The sequence below is a fragment of the Geotrypetes seraphini genome, chromosome 1 (assembly GCF_902459505.1).
Source record: "Geotrypetes seraphini chromosome 1, aGeoSer1.1, whole genome shotgun sequence".
Taxonomy (NCBI): domain Eukaryota; kingdom Metazoa; phylum Chordata; class Amphibia; order Gymnophiona; family Dermophiidae; genus Geotrypetes; species Geotrypetes seraphini.
In genome coordinates, this window is record NC_047084.1 from 34,916,923 (window position 1) to 34,944,046 (window position 27,124).

The window sequence follows — 27,124 nt, forward strand, 5'->3', positions numbered from 1 at the left end:
GCCCGGAGCTTTCGCCAATTTGAGCGACCGAATGGAGACACAGATTTCAGCCTTGGAGATAAGTTGGCTTAGTGAGGCAGCCTGTTCTTCCTCCAGGTGCGGTAAAGATAGGCCCTGGAAAAAGTCCGCGAGGGCAGTCTCATCCAGCTGGTGCTTTCCATACAGGGTCTCGTAGTACCTGACAAACTGTTCTGCAATTTGACTTTCCCCCTCGTGCCTAGCTCCCGAGGCGTCGCGGATTGCAGTGACGAGTTGGCGCTTTTTGTAGGGTCGCACTAAATTGGCCAGAAGTTTCCCCGTCTTGCCCCCCCCACCTATGCAGATTATACCGTTGAAACGAAAGGGTCTGTTCTGCCCGCTGATGGAGTAAGGTCTCAATGTGTTCTCGTATGTTTTTATAGTCCAATCTATCGGAGTCCGACAGAGAAGAAATATGGGCCCTGCGGAAAGCATGCAGCTGGCGTGTTAGCGATAAAAGCTCTGTCCCCCGAGCCCGACGCTTGGCAGCCGTGTATGCTATCACGTGCCCCCCTCAGGACTGCCTTGGAGGCGTACCAAAAAGACACCGGCCCTATCTCAGGTGTAGCGTTGGTGGCCTGATAGTCCACCCAGCGTTCCCGCAAGAAAGTCCGAAATTCCTGGTCATGGTACAAGTACAGCGCCATTTTCCAGGAAGAAGCTTTGCTGCCAGCTGCAATGGTCAATGTAAGATCTACAGTGGCATGATCAGAAACCGTGGATTCCACAATGTCCGACTTAGTAGCCCTGGAGAACAGCCGTTGATCGAGTAAGATGTAATCCAGTCGGGCGTACACTTTATGGACGTGGGAATAAAAAGTAAAGTCCGAGTCGTACGGGTGAAGTGCCCGCCAAACGTCCACCAGACCTAAGTGTTGGGTCAGGAATCCCACACCCTTGTTGTCATGGTCCCTCAAGCTGCCCCTGGGCAGTTTACAATCCACCCCTGGGTCTGCAGTGATGTTCATATCTCCCCCCAAGATCACCTGGTATTCTGGGTGAGCCGATATCATAGAGAAGACTGTGGAAAAAAATTTATGATAGTAGGAATTCGGGGCATACAAGTTACAAAGAAGTAGCTTAAGACCCCACACTTCCCCCAAAACAACTGCATATCTCCCCTCCCGATCCGTCAGCTGTTTGTGCAGGATGAAAGGCAGCCGCTTGTGAAGCAGAATTGCCACTCCCAGCTGCTGGCCCCCAGAAGTGGAGGAGTAGACTTCCCCGACCCATTGTCTCCGCAATTTGGAATGCTCGATCTGAGTTAGGTGGGTCTCCTGCAAAAAAGCCACATCCGCATTCAGCTTACGCAAGCTAGTAAGTATGCGAGACCTTTTTACTGGGGACCTGATGCCATTAACGTTAAAGGTGACAACCTTTAGATCAGCCATAGCAAAGTGAAGGAAACAGTATACCTCGCAGAAACCCAGAGGGAAACTTCCGTCCGTGTGTATAAAGAGTCATCCATTCTCCGCAAGCCATACAGAAACTAAACATGTGCAATTAGAACAATTAGGCGCATGCGAAGCCTCCCAGCTAAGCTCCGCTGCCCTCGCTATTGGTGTGCCCCACAACCCATCGGTCAATACCCCCACACATCCCCCCCACACACACACCACCGAATCATACACAAACCCCCACACACACACCCTACCCCGAATCCCCCCAGCAACCCACCTCCCCCATCCCCAACCCCCCATGCTGCACCCTCCCTACCAGCATACATTCCCATATGTACCCCCCAGCCTGTCCTGAGACCTCCCCCTACCCCCAGTAAACTCCCCTTCTGCATCCCGAAGGACTGTACAACCCCAAAAACAAGGTAAAAGCCTAAGTCGCAAGGCATTAGTCATAATCATAAGTCAGTAACAGATCCATAACAAGTTCTGTACAGGGTCTATATGTATAGCCAAGAGACTGCTGAATTGGCCAGGAATTCCACCTCCGAATCTGTCTCAAAGGATCCTCAAGATGGGACATGGTATAGAGGTGGTATAGGAATCCCAGCAGGCGCTAGAAACTAAGGCCCTGCGCATTCCTCCCGAGCAAATCCTCTGAGGCAGGGTTCAAGCAGGAAAAAGGTGGTCCCACCTCTGTAGCCAGGGTCTTTCATCCCCGAACCGTGTATGTGAAAGTAGGTAGGTAGGTGTCAGCCCTGCGATCCGGGCCTCTAGTGCCCACAGCTGTCTGATGGATAACACAGAAAATAGGTGGTAGAGGTACTCACACCTAGTACTTCAGGCAGGCAGTTTGGCCAGAAACGCCTTGGCTTCCTCTCCAGTGGTTATATTGAGGGTTTTACCATCATGCCAGATCCAGATCTTTGCTGGGTAAACCAGGGCGAACTTGATTCCCTTATTGTGGAGGTCCGTGCAGAAGGGCGCCATGGTCTTGCGCTGGGCCGCCACCCGCACGGAGTAATCATTGAAGAGGAGAATCCGAGAGCCCTTGTAATCCAGGGCCCCCGCCCTGCGAAAGGCCCGGAGGATCATCTCCTTTTCCCTCCAGCAGGCGAAGCGGGCTATGTCAGTCCTCGCTCTCCCCCCCTCCGCAGGCCAGGCTCCGATGCGGTGGGCACGCTCACAGGCAAAGCCCTCGGCACCCCCCGCCAAGTCCAGGTGTTCAGGTAGCCACTTACTAAAGACGGTGTACAGATCGTAATCGCTTACCGTCTCCGGGAGCCCGACCATCCGCAAGTTGTTTCGGCAGCTTCTGTTCTCCTGCTCCTCCAAGGAGGCCAGCAACTCCTGGGAAGTTTTCTGCAGTTCAGCCACCTGGGCGGTCAGGTCCGCACACGTGTCTTCTTGGTCGGACACTCGCTGTTCTACATCTGTGAGTCGTCGGCTGTGGGAATCAAATTTCTTGTTCATCTCATCCACAGCCGACTGAATCTTATTGAGTCTGTCCGCCAGCGCCGCGGAGACCGATCGCGTGATGTCAGCGATCCAGTCTCCGGCGGGTATAGTAAAATTGGCCAATTCCGCCGCCATCTTGGAGGGGGTGAGAGTGGGCTTATCCCGGGTGCCTTTTGCTGCTTTTACTAGCATACCCCGCTCCAATTTAAACGCTCGAAAGGGTCGCCTGAAATAAGAGGGGAATTCCCAACTTAATAATCGTGCAGTCCCCTTCCGGGTGCAGGAAAAGATAAGGTAATCGCGGTTTATGTGTCCGTGGGGCAGGAGCTCTCCGTTCTCGCGTCTGCTCAGACAGGCTGCATCACATGACCCCCCACAATTGGCTTTTGTAAAGACACTAAGGCAATTCTAGCAATTTTACCCAGCCAAATAAATTTTCTAAGAATACTATTTAATTTTTTATAAAAAGACCCCTGAAAAAAAACTGGTATCATACCCATTTGATTACCAACAGGCAAAATCATCATCTTAATAGTTTGGACTCTCCCCCACCAAAACAGATGTAAAGGATTCCATTGCTCACACAATTCTGTTACCTTTTGCAATAAAGATTTTTCATTTACCTTCATTGGATCTTCTAGCGTGTTTTTTATCCAAATACCTAAATATTTTATTCCTTCCTCTTTCCAGAGAAAGGGAAATGAATCAAATAAACCTTTTGTACAATGTACATTTAAAGGAAGAACTTCTGATTTATTCCAGTTTATTTTATATCCTGAAAATTTCCCAAATTTCTCTATCAATTCAAGCAAACATGGAATGGTCATTCCAGGATTCCTCAAATAAAGTAGTATATCATCTGCATAAGCAGAGACCTTATACTCCCGACCAGAACACGGAATACCCTGCATCTCCTTCACCTGTTGAATAGCTAATAATAAGGGTTCTAGTACTATATCAAAAAGTAAAGGAGACAAGGGACATCCTTGTCTAATCCTCCTTTGCAAATTGAAACTCTCCGAGAAATTATTATTAATATATAATCTAGCAACAGGGGAGCTATACAACGTTTGGATCATTTGTATAAATCCTGAACCTATACCAAACCAATCCATTGCCTGATACATAAAGGCCCACTCTACCCTATCAAAGGCCTTCTCTGCATCCAAGGATACAGATGCAGAACTTTCATGGCTTTCATTAAATATAACATATGAAAAGCCAATCTGGTATTATTTGAAGAGTGTCTCTGAGCAACAAAACCTGTTTAGTGCATACCAATTATATGAGGGAGAGCCTTGACCAAATGTAAAGCCAAAAGTTTAGCCAACAATTTCCCATCTACATTAATTAAAGAATAGGCCTGTAATTTGAAACCAATGTGGGATCTTTATTTGCCTTCGGCAAAACAATAGTTAATGATTCTGCCATAATACTTGAAATGCAACCTTTAGTTAGTTGAGTCTGATATAAACTTAATAAATGAGGTAATAGGGTAATTTGAAATGATTTATAGAACTCTACAGTAAAACCATCACCGTCCCTTAGAGTGGTCCCAACTCTAAGGGACTTCAATGCTGTTTATAATTCTTTTAGTGATATAGGCTCTTCCAGACTTCTTTTTATATGATCAGGAATTTTTGGACCCTCAATTAATTTAAAAAATTCTAAACCATCCTTTTCTCTATCTAAATAAGGCTCAGAAGAATAAAGGGCTTTATAGAAATTTAAAAATTGTTTTAACAATAGGTCCAATTTGAGAATATCTCTTTTTTCATCTTTAATTACATTTATTTTTGTCTTCCTTTTTTTGCTTTAAGATAATTTGCCAATAATCTTCCCACCTTATTTGAGCTTCCATAATACAAAGCTTGTTGAGAAAAAATATCATTCCTTACCAATTTAGAAGAAATCTCATTGTACTTACATTTAGTTTTTAAAAAAGAGCTTGTAGAGTGCTCCCATTTTTCAATCAGTTTCGACTCTAAGACTTTAATTTCTTGTTCCAAATTAGAAAATTGCTTTTTTATTTGTTTCTTAATATAAGCTGAAAATGAAATAATTTGTTCTCTCATGGTTGCCTTAAAAGCATCCCATAAGGTTTCCATAGAGATTTCCTCCGTGTTATTAATTTGAAAGTACTCATTAATTAATTTTTTTTTTTTTTTTTAATTCTTTATTCATTTTAAAACTTTCATCAAGTGTACAAAAATTGCAACACAATAACATAGATAACATAGATTTAAACACTTGTACATCTTATCATTATATCTTATAATTGCAAGTATAACCCTCCCTCTCCCATCTTGAAATCCCTCTAGCACTCATTAATTTTTAATTGGGCATCTTGATACTGAGAACAAGAGAAAGATGTAAAGGAAACATGAGTCACTATTCCAAATATAACCAATCAGGAGTGTACTCAATGAGCTCCGGGAAGACCCAATACATACCTTGACGTAAAATATAGTCCTGATGGTACCTATAAAAATTTGGAAAATTTACCCCACCCTCCTTAATTGGCTTTTGTAAAAATACTAAAGCAATTCTAGGAGTTTTACCAAGCCAAATAAATTTGATAATAATCGAATTCAATTTTTTATAGAAAGACCCCTGAAAAAATACTGGTATCATACCCATTGATAGCAAACCACAGGCAATATCATCATTTTAACAGTTTGAACTCTCCCCCACCAAGATAAATGTAATGGATTCCAATGTTCACATAATTTTGTAACCTTTTTTAATAAAAGTTTTTCATTCTCTTTTGCCGTATCATCTACTGTATTTTTAATCCATATTCCTAAATATTTTAATCCATCTTCCTTCCAAACAAAAGAAAATGAATCAAACATACTTTTTAAACAATGTACATTGAGTGGAAGAATTTCAGATTTATTCCAATTTATTTTGTAACCTGAAAATTTACCAAACATTTCAATCAACTCTAACAGGCAAGGAATGGAGGAACCTGGATTTCTCAAATATAGTAAAATATCATCGGCATAAGCAGAGAACTTATACTCCCAATCATTACGAAGAATACCCTGTATCCCCTTTGCCTGTTGAATAGCTAACAACAAGGGTTCCAAAACTAAATCAAAAAGCAAAGGAGATAGTGGACAATGTCTAACTCCCCTATGCAATTGAAAATGATCCGATAAATTATTATTAATATATAATCTTGCCATAGGGGAGCTATACAAAGTTTGAATCATTTGAATAAATCCTGAACCCATACCAAACCATTCCAATGCCTGATATATGAACTTCCATTCCACTCTATCAAATGCTTTTTCCGCATCTAAAGATATGGCAAAAGCCGGTTCATTCATATTTTTAGTTAAATTTAATGTGTGAAAAGCCAATCTAGTGTTACTAGAAGAATGTCTGTTCGCAATGAATCCAGTTTGGTGTACATCAATTATGAAAGGGAGAACCTTAGCCAATCTCAAGGCCAAAGTTTTAGCTAATAATTTTCCATCCACATTAATTAAAGATATCGGCCTGTAATTTGAGACCAAAGTGGGATCTTTATTTGGCTTTGGCAAAACAATAGTCAAAGATTCTGCATAGTACCTGTAATACAACCCTTATTTAGTTGAAACTGATATAAATTTAATAAATGGGGTAGTAAAGAATTTTGAAATGTTTTATAAAATTCCACTGTAAAACCATCCCCACCTGGAGCGGATCCAACTCTAAGAGACTTCAACGCTGTTTCTAATTCTTTTAATGATATAGGCTCACCTAAACTTCTTTTTATATGATCAGGAAGTTTTGGACCCTCTAATAAATTTAAAAATTCCACACCATTTTGAACTTTATCATTATAAATCTTCACAGAATTTTGGATCCGCAAGCAATGTATTATCAAATCTCCATATTGGTCTACTACTATCTTGATCGATAAATTTAAATTCAACCCACACCCCACCATGATCAGACAAAATAATTAGATCTATGGAGGCTTGTGTAACCTGTTGTATTAATTGGTCCGAAATAAAAATATAATCTATTCTTGAAAAAGATTTATGAACATGTGAACATGAACATGAACATGTGAAAAAGAAAACTCTCATTCATTAAAATGAAGTATTCACCATATATCTTTTAAATTACAAGATTGTACAAAATTATCCAAACCTAACGACTTCATAATTTTATTAGGTTTTTTTTATCCATTAAAGGATTCATAACAGCATTAAAATCCCCCGCCACTACTAAATTAGAAGCAGCCAGTGGCAATACTAACTGTTGCAGAGTCTTAAACTCAATTTAGTTCACATTAGAGGCATACACATTAAAAGCACCACAGTATATTACCCATGCTCATTGTCTACATGTAACCATCTTCCTAAAGGATCTGAAGCCATCAAATTGAACATTGCAGTACATTTTTTATTAACTAGAATATCTACTCCAGCCTTTTCCCCCCACAGCAGGAGCAAAGAAACAATGCTTTACCCAGTTACCCTCCAATTTTTTAGACTCTTCAGCAGACAAATGTGTCTCCTGGATATACCAAATATCCGCATTCTGATGTTTTAAGAATAATAACTTTTTTTTCCCTTTTAATCGGATGGTTGAGGCCATTAACAATTAATGAAATTATTTTAAAATTCATTATACAATTTTATAAATAAAATATCCAGAAAACTTCCAATAATTAAAATTATAATGAAAATAAACATGTTATTTTCCCCAATTTTGAAATCTAAAGGAAAAACCCTCCTCCCTCCCAATTCCCACTTTTCATAACCCCAACCCATCCCTTCCCATCTCTCCCTTATTAAAAGTGAAAACTTGGAAACACACATGTGATATCAGGTGACGAGAAACTCCTTACAGGTTAAAATATTAAATCCCATTACTTAAATATAATAAGCTATCCAGTATTATAATATGAATCATGAATTATATATAATTAATATATCCTTACTCCCATAATAAACTATTGGTTATATACCCATCTTTATACTAATTCATTAAAAACCCAAATTAAGCTTAAAACATATTACATACATTAATAAAATGTTCTAATTCACAGGCAAATATTATTAAATTATATCTAATTCATGTAATAAATATAATCTCAAAGAACTTTAATTAGAGAAATATAATCTCAAAGAACTTTAGAGAAATTACACAAAAACTATTTCCCAATTAAATTGTTTGTTTTTTAAATTAATTTAGCTGTCCTAAACTAAGATGGATACCAGAGCACTAAAAGAATTTTCTTTTAGTATTTAGTCTGGTTTGCTAAGCATTTTTCTCTCCAGTAGATATACCCACTGCTTGAGCTTTGTAGAAAATTTCACAGAATCCAATTTGACTGCCTTTAAGAGACCCAACAGCAACAAAACATTAGGTTTGTTCTTCAGCACTCTGTGTTTCTTACCTTGTTACAACCTGATGTGTGTATATGCGGTTAGGACTCCCAAAAGATTTTGCCAAGCCAAAATCAGCCAGTTTTAATACCCCATTTTCATCCAGCAATAGGTTATTGGGTTTGAGATCCTGGTCAGAAATAAAAACAAAAACATAGTCAGATCTCCTTAATTTCACTACTAATATTCTAATTTCTTGTGAACATAATACAAATGAGATTCTCTGACATCTCAGCAGATGGCGTAGCTGGTTCTAAGAAAGGTTTGAACAATTTCATGAAGGAAAATTCATAGTCTGTTATTGAGAAAAACATGGGGCAAGCCACTGCTTGCCCTGGATCAGCAGCATGGAATGATGCTACTCTTTGGGTTTTTGCAAGGTACTAGTGACCTGGATTAGCTACCATTAGAATGGGCTACTGGACTTGATGGACCATTGGTCTGACCCAGTAAGGCTATTCTTAGATTATGGTGTCAAATTATGTAAGTGGTTTTTCAGTTTTTTTCATTCTTCAGCTGCAGGACATTAGGGGCTGAATTCTGTAAACAGCGCCTAAATTGGCCCAGCCACGTGTCAATCATCTTAAGTGCTGTTAAGAGAATCACAGTTAACGACGCCTAATAAAAAACTTTGACACATGCAATGTAGGCCAGTGTTTTACTGATATATATATCCTATATAATAAAACCCTAGCCGCGCATGCGCACTTATCTGCGTGCTTCTGTGATCTCTGATCTGTAGGTCCGTGGCAAGCAGGAGTGTGGATGCGGCGGCCAGACAACTCGGAGAAACAGCACAGCTGCCGACTCCCCCCTCCCGCCCTCACTCACTGCCCAAACCACCACCGCCAAGCTCCTCCTTCTGGCCGGCTCACCCGCCTTTAAATTAAGAGAAAGCACTGTACCGCGCTAATGCTGGCCTCGCCATCTTCTGTCCACCGTGGCCCGCCCTCTGACTACTTCCTGTTTCCGCTAGGGTTGGCCGCTGTGGATAGAAGATGCCAAAGCCAGCGGTAGCGCGTGCAGTGCTTTTCTATTAATTTCAATGCGGCGGCTGGGAAGGGGCGGCGGAAAATGCTGATGCTGCACAGGGAAGGCCGGGAAATACTGCTGCTTCACAGGCAAGTGTGAGACAGCTAGCACCCGTTAATGTAACGGCTAAAATACAAGGATTCTGCTGCACAAGGATGATGGGAAGGAAGGAAGGAAGGGGAACTGCCAATGAATCCCGAGACCAGGGCTTATTTTTGGGCTAGGACTTATATTAAGCTGCTATAGGGAGATAAATATATATCCTGCTATAGGTGTGTGTGTATGTGTGTACATACATACACACATACACACACACACACCTATAGCAGGATATATATATATCTCCCTATAGCAGCTTAATATAAGCCCTAGCCCAAAAATAAGCCCTAGTCTCGGGATTCATTGGCAGTTCCCCTTCCTTCCTTCCTTCCCATCATCCTTGTGCAGCAGAATCCTTGAGCGAGCACCGCCCCCTCCCCCTGAGCATCCGCATCTGCCCCGGCCGCGCAGCCGAACTCTAGCACATACTTCCCTAAGGAGCGTCAAGCCAGCAGCACTCTAAACAGGCTACTTTGGCCTTGTCCGCCTGTGAATTCACTCTGCCCCAAAACCATGAAGAAACTCAAAATTCTGATGAAAAGAAAATGCCCAAAAATACCAAAAAGAAATGGAGAAGATCAGAACACGCCTTTTGAGTTCACTTGCAGAAGGTAAAACTGAAGAGGGAGCTCAAGGGAGGAGTTCAAGATCTTAAAGTGATACCCTTCTGCAGTTTTGTGCAAAGTAGGAATCAATAGTTAAAGTACAGATGACATTATAAAATAAACAAAAGTATATGTATATGTGTATGTGTATGCAAAGGTAAAGGTAGTGATGGGATAATTTTTGATGGTCCTGGGCCCTCTTCCAGCCCTGGTCATGCTAACAAGTTATTATCTATTAAAATAGCCAATAGTTTTATGTTTGTTTTATTACTTTATATGATGATTTTGTTTTGGATTATAAAAAGTCTTTATAATCCAAACCAGTGTCCTTCCTAAAAGTTACTGCTATATATGAAAAGTCTGCTCATTACTTACCCTGTGCAGAATCCAAAGCTGATGCAAATATTCTAACCCCTGAAGTGTCATCAGCATGTATGCTTTGATATTAGCTGGTGTCAGCACTAGGCTGGTATCCTTTATTATTACCTGCAGAATAATTCACATTGTAATATTACAAAGCAAAGTCACAAGCTTGCACATTTTTTCTAGTAATAATTGAAGAGAATGCAGTAAATATTAAATAAAATCTAAATTTTATGATAAAATATTCAATTTTTCTCTTTTCTTTAAGAAGTAATAGGAAAGACCTGTTCTATTGCAAATGCAATGAGCCACCAAACAAACCCTGTATTTAGAAAGCTCTCTGTTCTGTTACATTTTCACTACAACACAGTAACCAGTTTACTCACAGCAGATACCTCAATTAAAAAAAAAAAAAATAGTTTCTCAGGGAAAAACTTCCCTCAAATTGTATTCAGTCCAACTCTACAAAAAAGTAGTGTACTGTTGCTCACCTCAGTTTTTTAGTTCCATAGCTCAAATAGTATGCAACTCTCAAGGAGATGGGAAAGACTGTGTGCCTAATCAATCCTATTGCCCAAGTTAAAAGGCCATGTGTTAGAAGTGAAAAACAATATCCTTTCTGTCAACAAGTAAAATGGAGTTGGGCAGTTCTCGCGGGAAGTGGCGTGGGACCAGGCAAGCAACCTGGTGCGCCGCTATGCCGCAAGAGACCAGAAGAGGAGGCAGCCGCGTCAGCTGTTCTCGGGGGAAGTGGTGAGGAACAGGCAGCCAGCCAGCCTTGTGCGCTGCTCTCAGCGAGGGAAGGCCCAGAAGTTAAAAAAAAAGGTACACACGGAAGGGGGGAGGAAGAGGGCTGGGGCCTGCCCTGCCGATCCAAGCTAAAAATAGGGAGGGAGGAGGGAGAGGCCAGGGCCTGCCTGCTGTCTGCCTGGGGGGTAGAGAGGGAGGAGGGAGAGGCCAGAGCCAGCCTGCCTGCCTGGGGTGGGGGGGGGGGGAAGAGGACTACTTCACTGTTCCCTGTCCCTACCTGTCTGCCCTGTCCCTGCCTATCACTAGACCACCAGAGGGGGGACAGGGTACAGAGCCTGGCAGGGAGGGGGAACAGGGTGCAAAGCTTGGCAAGGAGTATGGGGTTGGGTGCAGAGCCTGGCAGGAAGAATTTGGTTCAGAATGTTTTCTTCTTGTTTTCCTCCTCTAAATCTAGGGTGCGACTTCTAGTCAGGTGCGTCTAATGGCGCGAAAAATACAGTAAATATTAAGCTTTTTTGCCAGCGTTCATTTGGCTACCAAAATACCAATTCTGTTCAGGTCAAAGGAGACAAAAAGCTGTGTAGCTTTCTTTTTTTTTTATAATTCTTTATTCATTTTCATATTTTACATGAAGTGTACAAAATATTGAGTTACAACTAATGAATACACAATATCACTTTTATATCTATTACATAATATTCTGAACAAATTTTTTTTATCCCCTCTCCCACCCCCCACCCTTCAAGTACTTTCCAATCACCTTATACATATTGTATACCATATTATAACATGTTATGTAAAATTATTTTCACTACCCCCCTCCATGTGTGCCATAAAGAAGACAAGAAAAAGAAGAAAAGAAGAAGATAAATCCTACTATTCATTCAGTACAATACTTTGTCAATGGCCCCCATATTTTTATAAATTTAGGATATGTCCCTCTTTGTATTGCTATTACTCTTTCCATTTTGAATATATGACAAATTGTATTCCACCAAAATGTATAATTAAGGTTACTATGATTCTTCCAGTTATTGGTTATATGCTGAATGGCAACCCCTGTCATGACTAGTAAAAGCTTATTATTTTCTGGTGAAATTTGACTTTTTTTCTCATCATCATTCCAAATAACACTGTATCATATGATATTGCTACATGATTTTCCATCAATTTATTAATTTGTGGCCAAATTGCATTCCAAAAACTTTTAATGTAGGGACAATGATACAGTAAATGATCCAACGTCCCAGGTTCCAGATTACAATGTCAGCATTTATTGGACTTAGAACTATCTAATTTTTGCAAACGTGTAGGGGGTCCAAAAAGCTCTATGTAATAAAAAGAACCAAGTTTGTCTCATAGATGCTGACACTGTACATCTCATTCTCCAAGACCAAATTAGTGGCCATTGAGATGCAGTAATTTGATGCTTAATCTCAATGCTCCAAATGTCTCTTAGACCATTTTTTGGTTTTTTATTCAAATATCCAGATATTAATTTATACCACAATGCGGCTTGATGCCCTAGGAAGTCTGCTTGGAAGCATAAGAACTCTAAACTATATTGATTATTCAATGTTTTCCATTCAAGGAACCCAACCTGAATGGCCTGCTTCAATTGCAACCATTTAAAACTTTGTTTTTTACTAAGACCAAATCTATGTTGCAATTGTGAAAATTCCAGCAGTTTACCTTCCGAAATAACATTATTCAGAGATCTAATGCCTGCAATAATCCAGTCCTTCCAAAGGATTTGAGCTCCGCCAATTTTAATCTTGGAGTTTATCCATAAAGACTGATTAGTTGACTTGTTTATTGGGACAGGTGTTAATTTACTAATAAACCTCAACGTTTTCCAAGTATCCATTAATATCTTATTTTCTCTGTATCTTCTAGGCATGTTGATACTTGGAAGATGAACTAAATTTAGGGGAAACATAAGGCGCCATTCCAAATATAACCAATCCGGTGCATTATCTATCAGTTCTGGGAGGATCCTGACGTAAAATATAGGCTTGATGGTACCTATAAAAATTTGGAAAATTTACCCCTCCCTCCTTAATTGATTTTTGCAAAGATACCAAAGCTATTCTATGCGTTTTACCAAGCCAAAGAAATTTTGTTAAAATGCTATTAAGCTTTTTATAAAAGGACCCCTGAAAATAAATAGGTATCATACTCATTTGGTAGCAAACTACAGGCAAGATCATCATTTTAATAGTTTGAACTCTCCCCCACCAAGAAAGATGTAACGGATTCCATTGCTCACATAACTCTGTAACTCTTTTCAATACAAATTTTTCATTTTCTTTTACTGTATCTTCAATTGTATTTTTAACTTGAATGCCAAGATATTTAAATCCTTCTTCTTTCCATATGAACGGAAAAGCGTCAAATAATCCTTTTACACAATGAACATTTAAAGGTATAAGTTCAGACTTACTCCAATTAATTTTATAACCTGAAAATTTGCCAAACATATCAATTAATTCCAATAGACAAGATAAGGTAGACTCTGGATTAGAGAGTTGCGCGGGGACAGAAATCCCACCCGTCCCCACCCGTCCCCGCCAAAATCCCACCCATCCCCACCCGTCCCCGTGAGGAATCCCTCCGTCCCCACCCGTCCCCGTGAGGAATCCCTCCGTCCCCACCCGTCCCCGCGAGGAATCCCCTCCGTCCCCACCCGTCCCCGCGAGGAATCCCCTCCGTCCCCACCCGTCCCCGCGAGGAATCCCCTCCGTCACCATCCTTCCCTATAAACTTCAGAAATAGTTATTTTATTTAATTATGCTACTGAATTAAAGGCTCTGGTAGAGACCCATTTACAAATAAGCAAAGAGACTATTAATTTGGAAATATTAATTGGGAAGAATACATACTTTGTAAATGGGTTTCTACCAGAACCTCTAATGTAAATATAAAATATAAATACTCAGCTGATGAGAACCCACAAACTGTCAGCTGAGGACTTCCTTTGCAGTTGGCCTGGGGTCCCTTTTGCCAAGCTTGGCAGGCAGCAGTAGCGTCCCTGAGTCACAGATGCTGGCACCTCAGTGGCTCATGGATGCTGCCAGCGACTGCTGCGCTTGGTGGAGGGGAGTTCTGACCATCTCTAGAGGAGGTCCTCTGCTGGCGGTGCTTGGGGATCCCCACCAGTCACAGCAAGGGCCAACAAGTACTTCAACACTGTAGAAATAAAACCAGAAATGCATTTCCTTTTCTTTTGAACACAAAACAAAGATATCTGCCATATACATTTCCCAAGGCAGATGACTCTATGCAATGTCACCTCGGTAACAAAATACAAAAATAGACAAATACACCCCCTCCCTTTTTACTAAACCACAATAGTAGGTTTTAGCACAGGGAGTTACGCTGAATGCCTCGCGCTGCTCTCAATGCTCATAGGCTCCCTGCGCTAAAAAACAATATTGCGGTTTAGTAAAAGGGAGCCATAGTGCAAAATATAGACAGCAGATATAAATTCTCAAAACAGACACATTTTGATCACTAAATTGAAAATAAAATCATTTTTCCTACCTTTGCTGTTTGGTGATTTCATGAGTCTCTGGTTGCACTTTCTTCTTCTGACTGTGCATCCAATCTTTCTTCCTTTCTTTCAGCCTCCTGTATGTTTCCTCTCCTCCAGACCTCATTCTCTCCCCCAACTTTTTCTTTCTGTCTCCCTGTTCCCCCTTCTTTCTGTCTCTCTGTCTGCCCCCTTTCTTTCTTTCTCCGTGCCCTCCCCCAAGCCACTCGGTTTGCTGCCACCGCCATCGGGGAATAGTCCCCAAGCCACCGCTGTCCCAAGCTTTCCCTGCAGAAGCGTCGCGCTGACCAGCATTCCGCTCCCTGACGTCAATTCTGATGTAGGAGAGGAAGTTCCGGGCCAACAAGGCATTTCTCCTCATTCCATCCAGCCTGAGCCCCATCTCTCCTTGATCCAGCATTTCCCTTCTGTGTCTGTCAGAATTACCATTCCACCTATTTTCCAGCATCACCCTTCTTTGTGTCCATCTCACCTATATCCCTATCTCACCACTTTTTCAGAATCTTCATTTGTCTCTGTCCTTGTCTTTACCCCATATTCACCATTTGCCCTTTCAATGTCTTTATCTCCCCCCCCCACACACACTTTTTCAGCATTACTTCTATGTCTCTATTTCACCTCCTCTTCATGTCCCCTCTGTATCTCTATCCTTATTCAGAAGGTCCTGCTTACCCTTTCTCTTCTTTGTGTCACTATCTCTATTTTCAGCTTTCCCCCCTTTTCCTTTGTTACTGCACCCTGTAGCCAGAATCTTTCCACCCTCTCTCCACTCCGGCCCAGCCCAGTATGAAATATTTCCTTTTGTTTCTCTCCCCCTCTCTCTTCTCCTCCCTCACCCACGAGTCCTGCATCTGGCCCTCTCCCTTCTACCTGCACCTGGCAACACCCCCCTGCTCCGCGGCTCTCTTAAGCAACTCGTCAGCAGCGGTGATCAAGACAAGCTGCCGACATCGAGGCCTTCCCTCTACGAGTCCCACCTTTGTGGAAAAAGGAAGTTGAAACAAGCGGGACTCGCAGAGGGTAGGCCCCGACGCCAGAAGCTGCTGCTGAGTTGCCGAAGAGAGCCGCAGGTAGAAGGGAGAGGGAGATAGGAAGGCTGTAGAAGCTCCGGAGCATGACACCGAACCCGGCCAGGATGATTTCTTTTTCAGGCTGCTGCTGCCGCTGCCATCCCCCACCCGAAATGACAAAAAACAGCCTAATGCCCGCGTCGGGAAATAGCCATGCTGAGCAGTGAGCTCAGCACGTACACAGATGAAAGCCTTGCTTGCTGATTGGTCCGGCGGCACGGTGGGGCGGGGCCGCCGGACCAATCAGCAAGCAAGGCTTTCATCTGTGTACGTGCTGAGCTCACTGCTCAACATGGCTATTTCCCGACGCGACGCCAGACTTGTAACTAAGCTGCATGCTTGCATCGCCAGAATTTAGGTAGGTTGTTTTCATCCCCGTGGGAGTCCCGTGGGCAAGGGGGCGTCCCCGTGGGAGTCCCGTGGGTCAGGGGGGCATCCCCGTGGGAGTCCCGTGGGCCAGGGGGCGTCCCCGTGGGAGTCCCGTGGGCCAGGGGGGGAACCCGCGGGATCCCCGCGGGACCCGCGGGATCCTCGCGATCCCCGTTCCCGTGCAGACCTCTACTCTGGATTCCTCAAATAAAGTAAAATATCATCCGCATAAGCCGAAATTTTATATTCCATATCAGAATATGGAATACCCTGTATCCCCCTTGCTTGCTGTATTGCTAACAATAAGGGTTCTAATACAACATCAAATAACAAAGGAGATAAAGGACAACCTTGTCTAACTCCCCTCTGCAATTGAAAACCATCAGATATCATATTATTAATATTTAATCTTGCAATCGGGAAGCTATACAATGTTTTTATCATTTGTATAAATCCAGAACCTATACCAAACCATTCTAAAGCCTGATACATAAAATTCCATTCTACCCTATCAAACGCTTTTTCTGCATCCAAGGAAACTGTAAAAGCCGGTTCATCCATTTTTTTGATAAATTTAACATATGAAACAATAATCTAGAGTTATTAGAGGAATGTCTTTTAGCAACGAAACCCGTCTGATGCGTGTCTATAATATGTGGGAGAGCTTTGGCTAATCTCAAAGCAAAAATTTTCGCCAAAAGTTTATTATCCACATTTATTAAAAATATAGGCCTGTAGTTTGAAACCAAAGTAGGATCTTTATTTGGCTTAGGCAAAACAATTACTATTGATTCAGCCATAGAGCACAGTTACTTACCGTAACAGGTGTTATCCAGGGACAGCAGGCATATATTCTCACATGTGGGTGACGTCATCTACGGAGCCCCAGCGCGGACAGCTTTTCAAGCAAACTTGATTGAAGTTTCAAGTTTGCTACACTGCACCACGCATGTGCATGCCTTCTTGCCCACTAGAGGGCGCATCCCCACCTCGTGATCCTCAGTTCCATAACTAGCAAAGAAGCCATCCCTGGGGAGGAGGGCGGGTTGTGAGAATATATGCCTGCTGTCCCTGGATAACACCTGTTACGGTAAGTAACTGTGCTTTATCCCAGGACAAGCAGGCATGATATTCTCACATGTGGGTGACCTCCAAGCCAACCAAAAAAGGGCAGGTGGGAGGATGGCAATTTAGGAAAACAGGTTACGTAACACCGACTGGCCAAACCGGCCGTCGCTTCTGGACAAAGTGTCCAGACAGTAGTGGGAGGTGAACGTATGAACCGAAGACCAAGTGGCAGCTTTACATATGTCCTCCACAGGAGTAGACCGGAGGAAAGCAACCGAAGCTGCCATAGCCCGGACCTTATGCCCCATGACTCGACCATGGAGCGTGAGACCAGCCTGAGCGTAGCAAAAAGAAATACAAGCAGCCAACCAGTTGGACAAGGTGCGCTTGGAAACAGGACGTCCCAACCGATTAGGATCAAAGGACAAAAACAATTGAGGAACCTTCCGATTAGACTTGGTACGTTGGAGATAAAAGGCCAACACCCTCTTACAGTCAAGCGTGTGAAGCGCCGCCTCACCAGGATGAGAGTGGGGCTTCGGAAAAAACACCGGAAGAACAATGGACTGATTGAGGTGGAAATCAGACACAACTTTAGGCAAAAATTTAGGATGTGTGCGAAGAACCACCTTGTCATGATGAAACACCGTAAAAGGTGGATCCGCAACCAGAGCCTGCAGCTCACTAATCCAACGAGCGGACGTGAGCGCAAGCAAAAAGACCACCTTCCAAGTGAGAAGCTTAAGATGAGATTTGTCGATAGGCTCAAAAGGAGGCTTCATCAGTTGAGCTAAGACCACATTAAGATCCCAAACTACAGGAGGAGGTTTCAGAGGAGGATGAACATTCACGAGACCCCTCATGAAACGAGTTACCAGAGGATGAAGAGAAAGAGACCGACCCTCGAGATGCCGATGGAACGCCGCAATGGCACTGAGATGCACCCGAATGGAAGTCGTCTTTAGTCCAGACCTATACAGATGCAACAAATATTCCAGCACCGAAGACACTGGAACCGAAATCGGGTCCAGATTGTTCGAGGAACACCAGGATGAAAATCTGGTCCACTTCTGGGAATAACAAAGCCTAGTCGAGACCTTGCGCAAGGCTTCCAAAATCTCCCTCACAGACTGAGAAACAGGAACTGAAGTCAAGGGGAAAGGAACCAAGCGGTCAGATGTAACGACTGAAGATTGGGATGTAACAGCGAACCCCGACTCTGAGACAGCAGAGAGGGAAAAACAGGCAGAAGCAGAGGCTCCCTGACACTGAATTGCAGGAGCAGGGAGAACCAGTGCTGCCGCGGCCAACGAGGCGCAATGAGAATCATAGTGGCTCTGGCCGATTTGAGATGTACCAGCGTCCTCAAGATCAGAGGAAAAGGAGGGAACGCATAAAGGAACCTCCCCTCCCAGTCGAGGAGGAAGGCATCGGCCTCGAGACGGTCCCGGGAGTACATCCGAGAACAAAAGAGGGGCAGTTTGCGAGTCTCCGGGAGGCAAACAGATCCACCTGAGGAGTTCCCCAGCGGTCGAAGACCTCGCGCAGAACCCGGGAGTTCAGCGACCACTCGTGCGGCTGGAGAAAACGACTGAGTTTGTCTGCCAGACAGTTCCTCTCTCCCTGAATGTAAACCGCACGTAGGAAGATGTTCTGGGAGACCGCCCATTCCCAAAGGCGCAGGGCTTCCCAGCACAGGGACCAAGAGCCCGTTCCCCCCTGCTTGTTCACATAATACATTGCCACCTGGTTGTCCGTCCGCACAAGGACTACCTGATCGTGCAGCAGGTGGCAGAACGCTCGAGCAGCCAGAAAAATGGCACGAAGCTCCAACACATTGATGTGACAAAGACGGTCCTCCTCCGACAATAGACCCTGAGTCCGCAGACCGTCGAGATGAGCCCCCCCACGCGTACTCCGAGGAGTCCGTGGTCAGGACCTTGCGATGCGGAGGAACGAGAAAGAGCAAACCCCCGGAAAGATTGGAAGAGTTGGTCCACCAACGGAGCGAGCGTCTCAAAGAAGGAGTCACCGTTATCGGACAAGAGACTGAGTCGCAATCCTGATGCCACTGCGAGGCCAAGGTCCACTGAGGAAGCCTCAGATGCAAAGCGGGCGAACGGAGTAACGTGAACCGTCGATGCCATGTGGCCCAGAAGAATTATCATGCGCTGAGCCGATACTACAGGCCTCAGCGAAACCTGGCGACTCAATCGAAGCAGGGCCTCCAACCGAGGGGGGGGGAGGAACGAACGGAGGCGAACCGTGTCCAGCACGGCTCCAATAAACTGAAGGGATTGAGTCGGGCACAATTGAGACTTGGGAAAGTTCACTTCGAACCCCAGACGTTGAAGGAAGATGATAGTCTGTTGGGTCGCTGAAATAACCCCCTCTCTGGTCGATGCCTTGATCAGCCAACCATCCAGGTAGGGAAAGACCTGTAGCCCCCGAGATCTCAGGGCTGCAGCGACTACCACCATACACTTCGTGAAGACTCGAGGGGACGAAGCCAGTCCGAAGGTGCAACTCCCCCACCTGAAACCGTAGGAACTTGCGGAAGGAGGGATGCACCGGAACATGAGTATATGCTTCCTTCAAGTCCAGGGAGCACATCCAGTCCCCTTCCTCCAAAAGAGGGTATAAAACCGGAAGCGACAACATACGGAACTTCTCCCGGACCAGGAACTTGTTGAGCTTCCGGAGGTCCAAAATGGGGCGCAAGTCCCCGGTCTTCTTTGGGACCAAAAAGTAACGGGAGAAAAACCCCCCGCCCCCGCTGGTCGGGGGGTACCCGCTCCACCGCCTGAAGGCTCAACAAGGCCCTGGCTTCCGCGAGGAGTAGAGGAAGCTGGGCTCGATTGCACGGAGAAGCCCCCGGCGGATGTTCCGGCGGCGTGGCTAAGAAATTTAGCGAGTAGCCCTCGGAGATGATCCGAAGTACCCAAGCATCTGAGGTGATCCCGGTCCAGGCCACATGAAAGGCCCGCAGCCGACCCCCGATGGGAAGGGAGTCCGGCGAGATTGCGGAGGGGGCCCGCCCCCATCCGCACATCACGTCAAAAAGACGGCACCGGCTTGGACGCCCCCTGCGCCTGAGGTTTTGGTTGGCCCGCTCTACCCTGTTGCGGGGGGCGCCGGGGCGGAGGCCTAGAGAAAGCCGGCGTGGACTTTTGCGGGTATCGCTGCGGGGGAGGTCTAAATGGCTTCTGCGGCGGGGCCCGAGGTTTAGGACGGACCAAGGAGGCAATGGAGCGCTCCTGTTCCGACAGACGTTTGGTCGCCGCCTCCAGGGACTCATCAAACAATTCTGAGCCCACACACGGTAGATTGGCCAGACGCTCCTGCAAGTTCGGGTCCATATCAACCGTACGGAGCCATGCCAGCCGGCGCATCGCCACCGCAAAGGCGGAGACCCTCGAGGCCAGTTCAAATGCGTCGTAAACAGCGTGGAACAGGTACAGACGCAATTGAGACAAATTGGCCATGAAAGTAGCAAACCCCTCCTTATGGGAATCTGGCATGACCCCATGATAACGGGGCAAGTCTTTCACCATGCGTCGAAGATAGGAGGAAAATGTAAAGGCATAATTGAGGACCCTGGTAGCCATCAATGAATTGGAATAGAGGCGGCGACCAAACTTGTCCAGGGTCCGCCCTTCCCGTCCGGGAGGGGCTGCCGCCGAAACCCTCGAGGGCTGCGATTTCTTCAGCGCCGACTCGACAAGTAACGACTGGTGAGACAGTTGTGTCTTCTCGAAGCCCTTACATGGGATGGTCCGGTACTTGGACTCCATCTTAGACGGCACCGCTGTGACTGTAAGAGGGGATTCCAAATTTCTCAGGAAGGTCTGGTGGAGGACCTTATTGAGAGGCAGCCGAGGAGTTTCTCTCTGGGGAGTGGGCAAGTCTTGCTCCTCCAAAAACACCTTCGTATATTGAGAACCCGTGAGTAAGTCCAGGTCCAAAGCACGTGCCATATCCTGCACGAATCTGGAAAATGAGGAGGGCCTGGAAGGCGGGGAAGGAGTTCGGGAAGCCCGTGCCACCAAAAAGGATGGGGAAACCTCACGGGAATACTGAGGCTCCCTACTAGACCTCAAATCCCAGGAGGCCAAATCCAGGGACCTTGAAGGGGTCGGGGATCGCCTATGCCCCGAGGAGCCCTTGGGAGAAGTCCCCGGGGTACGAGGCACCGAGGCACGCCCCCTCCGTCTCGGCGAGGAGCCTCTCGAACCCCTGCCCTCGGAGGAACGGAAAAGCCTCGGGTTGTCGAGGCGGAGCTCCGAGACCCGCAACGTCTCACCCCCAGTCGGCGAGGAGCGACCGCGTCTCTGAGGAGAACCCCGAGAACGCTTGGGCTTCCTCGGCCGACGCCTCGCCCGAGGCCGGCCCGAGGGCGAGGAGCCCCGGGAGGACCTCGAGGAAGAGGAAGAAGAAGAGATCCTCCTAACCCGACGCACCTTGTCCCGAGGCCGCACGCTCCGCTCAGGTTGGTCAACCGAGGCCGAGGTCGAGGGCAAGGTCGGGGTCGAGACCGGGAGAACCCCGGGGGCCAAAGCCGAGGGGACCGAGGCCGAGGCCGCCGATGCCGGAGCAGTCGAGGACGAGGCCGGAGCAGTCGAGGCTGAAGCCGGCTGCAGGTGTGCGAGGGCCCCGGACAGCTCCGAGGCAATCAGCGCTCGGAGCAGGTCCTGGAAGACCGGAACCCCCATCATGGCGGGTAGGTCCGGGGCCATCGGGTGCTCCCTGGAGGGCGACCTCGGTTTCGAGTATTCCCTCGGGGCACCCGACTTCAACACTTGGGGCGGGGCCGAGGACGACCCACCCGCCGTCGAGGAGCCCGAGGATGGCTTCTTCGCAGATCCTGGAGTCGAGGAAGGAAGCGAGGACTTACCCTGGGCAGGCTTCGTCGAGGTAGCAGGCTTGGATGAAGCCGAAGGTCGCAGCGAGGTCGAGGTACCCGAGGCCGAGGTCAAGGCCGGGGCCAAAGCCGAGGCCGACGTCGAGGCCTTTGCCGCCGCGGGGTCCACAGCGAAGAGCTCCGCCATTCGGGCACGGCGTCGGCGAAGCGCTCGAGACTGAAAAGTCGAGCACCTATCACAGGACTCTGTAGGATGCTCAGGACCCAGGCAGAGCAAGCACCACCGGTGTGGATCAGTGATAGAGAGCAACCGATCACACCGGGTGCACTTTTTAAAGCCCGTCAAGGGACGGGACATGAACTCAAAAAATGGCCAGGAACGAACGATGTCCCGCGGCCGCGGCTACCAGGAGCCCCCGGAGCCGAACAAAAACCTTTATTTTATTTTTTTTACGTTAACTAATACACGAACGAAGAAAAACAACAAATGAAACACAGCGACCGAGCGAAAACACCCAGCCGCGGTGTCAGAAGGCAAAAGCTAAAGAGCACAATTTCCACAGGGCTTCTGGTTCCGCGGAAAAAACTGAACTGAGGACCACAGGTGGGGATGCGCCCTCTAGTGGGCAAGAAGGCATGCACATGCGTGGTGCAGTGTAGCAAACTTGAAACTTCAATCAAGTTTGCTAGAAAAGCTGTCCGCGCTGGGGCTCCGTAGATGACGTCACCCACATGTGAGAATATCATGCCTGCTTGTCCTGGGATAATACCTTTAATATCACCTTTTATAAGTTGTGTCTGATATAAATTTAGTAAATATGGGGAAAGGACATTTTGAAATGTTTTATAAAATTCTACTGTATAACCATCACCACCTGGAGCGGATCCAACTCTAAGAGATCTCAACGCTGTTTCTAAATCTTTTAATGATATAGGTTCATCTAAACTCCGTTTTATATGATCAGGAACATTAGGTCCAATAATTAAATCTAAAAAATTTTTACCATCTTTTTGCCTCTCCAAATAAGGCTCGGAAGAATACAGGTCCTTATAAAATTTTAGAAATTGCTTTAAAATTATATCCGTTTGATTGGTTATTATACCATTATCATCTTTTATCCCATTAATGTTAGTTCTTCTTTTTTTTGCTTTAAGATAATTTGCCAATAATCTTCCCGCCTTATTAGAATTTCCATAATACATTGTCTGTTTGGAAAACAAGTCTCTTCTTATCATTTTTGAAGCTAATTCGTTATATTTACCTTTTGCTTTCAAAAGAGCTTGTAATACATCATGTTCCCATTTGCTTACCAATTTAGTTTCTAGTATTTTAATTTCTTTTTCTAACTCTATATACTGTTTTTTAATCTGTTTCCTAACAAAAGCCGAATATGATATAATATGACCTCTCATAGTCGCTTTAAAAGCGTCCCATACATTTTCAATAGATGTATCTTCCACTAAATTAATTTGAAAGAAATCACTAATTTGTGTTTTAAAATTTTCCAAAAATTTTTCATCCACAAGCAATGCATTATCAAATCTCCAAAGAGGTCTTCTATTTTCTAATTGATCTAATTGTAAATCTATCCATACTCTCGCATGATCCGAAATGATAATGGGATCAATGGAAGCCTTAATCACTTGCTGCACCTTATGTGATGAAATAAAAATATAATCTATTCTTGAAAATGGTTTATGAACCTGTGAACAAAATGAAAATTCCTGACCATTAAAATGAAGAATACGCCATATATCCTTCAAATCACATGATTGAACCAAATTATCTAAACCTAAAGATTTTATACTTTTACCTGGTTTTTTATCCATTAATGGATCCATTACAGCATTAAAATCTCCAGCCACCACTAAATTAGAAGCAGCCAGTGGTAACAACATACTCTGCAATTTTTTAAAGAATTCTGATTGATTCGAATTAGGGGCATATATATTGAACAACGTCAGGGCATTATTTCCCATACTTATATCAACATGTAGCCATCTTCCATGTGGGTCCGAATTTACTATCTTAAAATTGGCCATACACTTTTTATTTATAAGAACTGCTACTCCTGCTTTTTTACCCTCTGCTGGAGCAAAAAAACATTCTTTCACCCACCCACCCGTTAGTTTCTGTGATTCCTTTATATTAAGATGGGTCTCCTGCAGACAATAAACATCCGCGATTTGCTTCTTTAAAAATGATAATACCTTTTTCCTTTTGATTACATGATTCAGGCCATTGACATTAATAGAAAATATCTTAAAAGACATAATATATTTTATACTCCTTATCATAATCTTCCTCTTCCCTTCTTCCATAACTAAGATCTAAAAACTTCTCCCCATGGCACACATTCTTACCTCCAAATTACCCAATCCCTTATTAATCTTTTCCTTAATCATCCTAGTAATATCTTTAATACCCACCTTCTTCCCACCCTTCCCCCCTCCAATATAATGACTGCTTAAGGACACACATTGGACAGTAATCCCAACTTCCCCCCTCCCCACCAGGCAACCAATATTTATTAATAACCCCTTTATCCTTTATTGAGACAAACTCACTACCTCTCCACAATATATCTAATTATATCTCTCTTCTAATCATAAAACCTTTTTGCTTTTTTTTTTTTTTCCATTTTAAAGTAATTAATTTCTCTATCTATTATTTAACCTTTAGTCACATAACCATATTTATTTCCTGGAATTCCATTAATGCATTTTTATCATTTCACCAATCTCTAATTCATTCCCCCAACATTTTATGTCATTCAAGAAAATTCTATCATAGTCATATATTTAATAAAAAGTATCATTTTCCTATATCTTATATTATCTAATCCATCTTCTCCTATCCTCCTTTAAATATCCAACAACAAATATCCATCTCTTCATATATTTCTGTTAAAAAAAAAAATTTTATAAGTTTTTATCCCCTATTTGTATTTAAACATTTGTATTTCATTTTCAAAATAATTTTTTTTCCCTCTTTTTATATTTCCTCTTCTCCAAATTAAATCCAATCTTTTTAAAACTATATTATCACAACATCAATCTTTACATTCCTTCAGCTACCAATAAATTCTTATGTATCTTTCTTTTATATTATTCATTTTCCTTTCCTTTACTTGCATTTAAATATCATATAACTTGTCCTTTCTATCATTAGTCCATTCTGCAATCTTTTATCCTTTTTCCTTTAATTGAGATCTCAGATCAAGGAATTTCTTCCTAATATTTGCTGTATTTTTAGCAAAGTCTGGTAAAAACCATATTTTGAATCCTTTACAGTTTAAGTTTTTATCTTTTTTGGCAGCATTTAAAATTTCTATTGCTTGCTGGTATCTTAACATCTTGAATATTAATGGTCTTAGTCTCCCTTGATTTTCCAGACTCTTTATTGGAATCCTGTGTGCCCGTTCTATTTCCAAAGGCTGTTTGAAATCCAACTGCAATAATCTAGGAATTAAATTTTCTAAAAACTGTATTGCATTTTTCCCTTCCAAATTTTCCTGTATTCCAAAAAGTTTTATATTCTTTCTTCTTCCACGGTTTTCGTAATCTTCCAGCTGACTTTTCAATTGAATTATTTCCAAACCGTCATTTTTGCATCTTTTTCCTTCACATTCTAAGCTCTCCATTTTAACTTCTAACTCTGTTGTTCTTTTATTAGCTACTTCCATTTGTCTGTGTATATTCAGGATTTCTTCCTTCAGTTCTGCCATATTACTCACAGTCTCTGTCAGCATTTGTTTGATTTGCCTCAATTCCCCCATAACTTCAGCTTTGCTTAACTCCTCTGATACATCAGCAGGAAGCGGAACCTTACTCGGGGTAATTTGATCCTGCTTCTGCCTTTTCACAGCCCCTCCGGTTTCATTCTTACTCTGTCGGGTGCTCGCCATGCTCCCGCTGTCCTCTCCGATGTTTTCAGCCGAAAACAGTTTAAAAGGAAATCTTTATTTATTCAACAGTTGCCCAGGTAAGAGGAGCGCTGCGATCACACGACCATTTTGTGTGTGCGCTAAGCCACGCCCCCCAGCTGTGTAGCTTTCTGATGGATTTACTTGCTTTAAGGTAGTAAAGTAAGGTCTACAGTCTATAAAGTGCAAAGGGACTTCTTGAGTAGATTCTTATGTAGTTTTGAAGGAATATAGGAAGCACCATTTCTTTGTTAACATGGAAAGGATTTGCTACCTTATGTAAAAACTTGGGATACACAGGAAGAACTACTTTGTTTTGATGAAATTCAGTGCATGGTTCACAGGTAATTAAGGCCTGAAGTTCACTTATTCTTCCAGTTGAGATACCTGGAGAGTTCTTTTTGTTGTAGCAGTTAACACACTTGAGTTTCCCAGTGGACCCAACACAGTTAACTCCTGTATTATGCCTTGCATTCCACTAAGGACCAAATCTTAAAATAGCTCCCCCTCTTGTTGGTTCTTGAACCAGTTGCTACAAGAAACAAGTCATGGAATTTTACTTCCCTCGCACTCCCTGATGTAACATTTAACCAATCAATGTTGGGGAAACGAGAGCCCATAAGGGATCTAACTGTTTCTCCTTTCACCAGAGCTGAAAATGTTTCCACATTTTGCATAGGCCACTACAGCCGCTGGCTTCTTTGATTGTAGAAGCGTTGTGATAACCATATCCAAATATTCCATTCATGCTAAGGCTGCACACCCAACAGCCATGCTGTTAGCCTAAAGTGTTCTGGATTCTCTAGGGCTTTGAGCCATTGGGACAGAAGATCCTGGTGCAGCGGTAGCCTGAGTCAGCTGTCTTGCTGCAACCAGACTAGATCTGCATACTGAGAAGATGCGGCCAATCTGGGGCCACCAGGATTACCAATCCTTGATAGGTTGCTATCCTGCAAAGGACCTGGCCTATCTTTGGCCATGGGGGAAACACATTCAGGAGCTCATTTACTGGCCAATATTTTACCAGAACATCTATGCCGATACTTCCCAGCTCTGACCTTAAACTGAAGAAACGAGAAGCCTTCTTGTTGTTCACCGAGGCCATGAGATCAAAATGTTGACCACCTTGAGTGTTTTACAATGCAATTAAATGCTCTCTGCTGGA

At 44.0% G+C, this 27,124-nt stretch overlaps 1 protein-coding gene across 2 annotated transcripts in view; it reads right to left on the reverse strand.

Moving 5' to 3' along the window:
* The window catches only part of CDK7 (cyclin dependent kinase 7), a 104,878-nt gene that overhangs the window by 47,135 nt on the left and 30,619 nt on the right, over window positions 1–27,124 (reverse strand). For both annotated transcript variants that reach the window (XM_033929745.1, XM_033929736.1), the window contains exons 6-7: window positions 10,375–10,485; window positions 8,275–8,393 (exon numbers count right to left, since the gene is read on the reverse strand). In XM_033929745.1, the coding sequence (XP_033785636.1) occupies window positions 8,275–8,393; window positions 10,375–10,485 (230 nt within the window). The remainder of the gene's footprint in view (window positions 1–8,274; window positions 8,394–10,374; window positions 10,486–27,124) is intronic.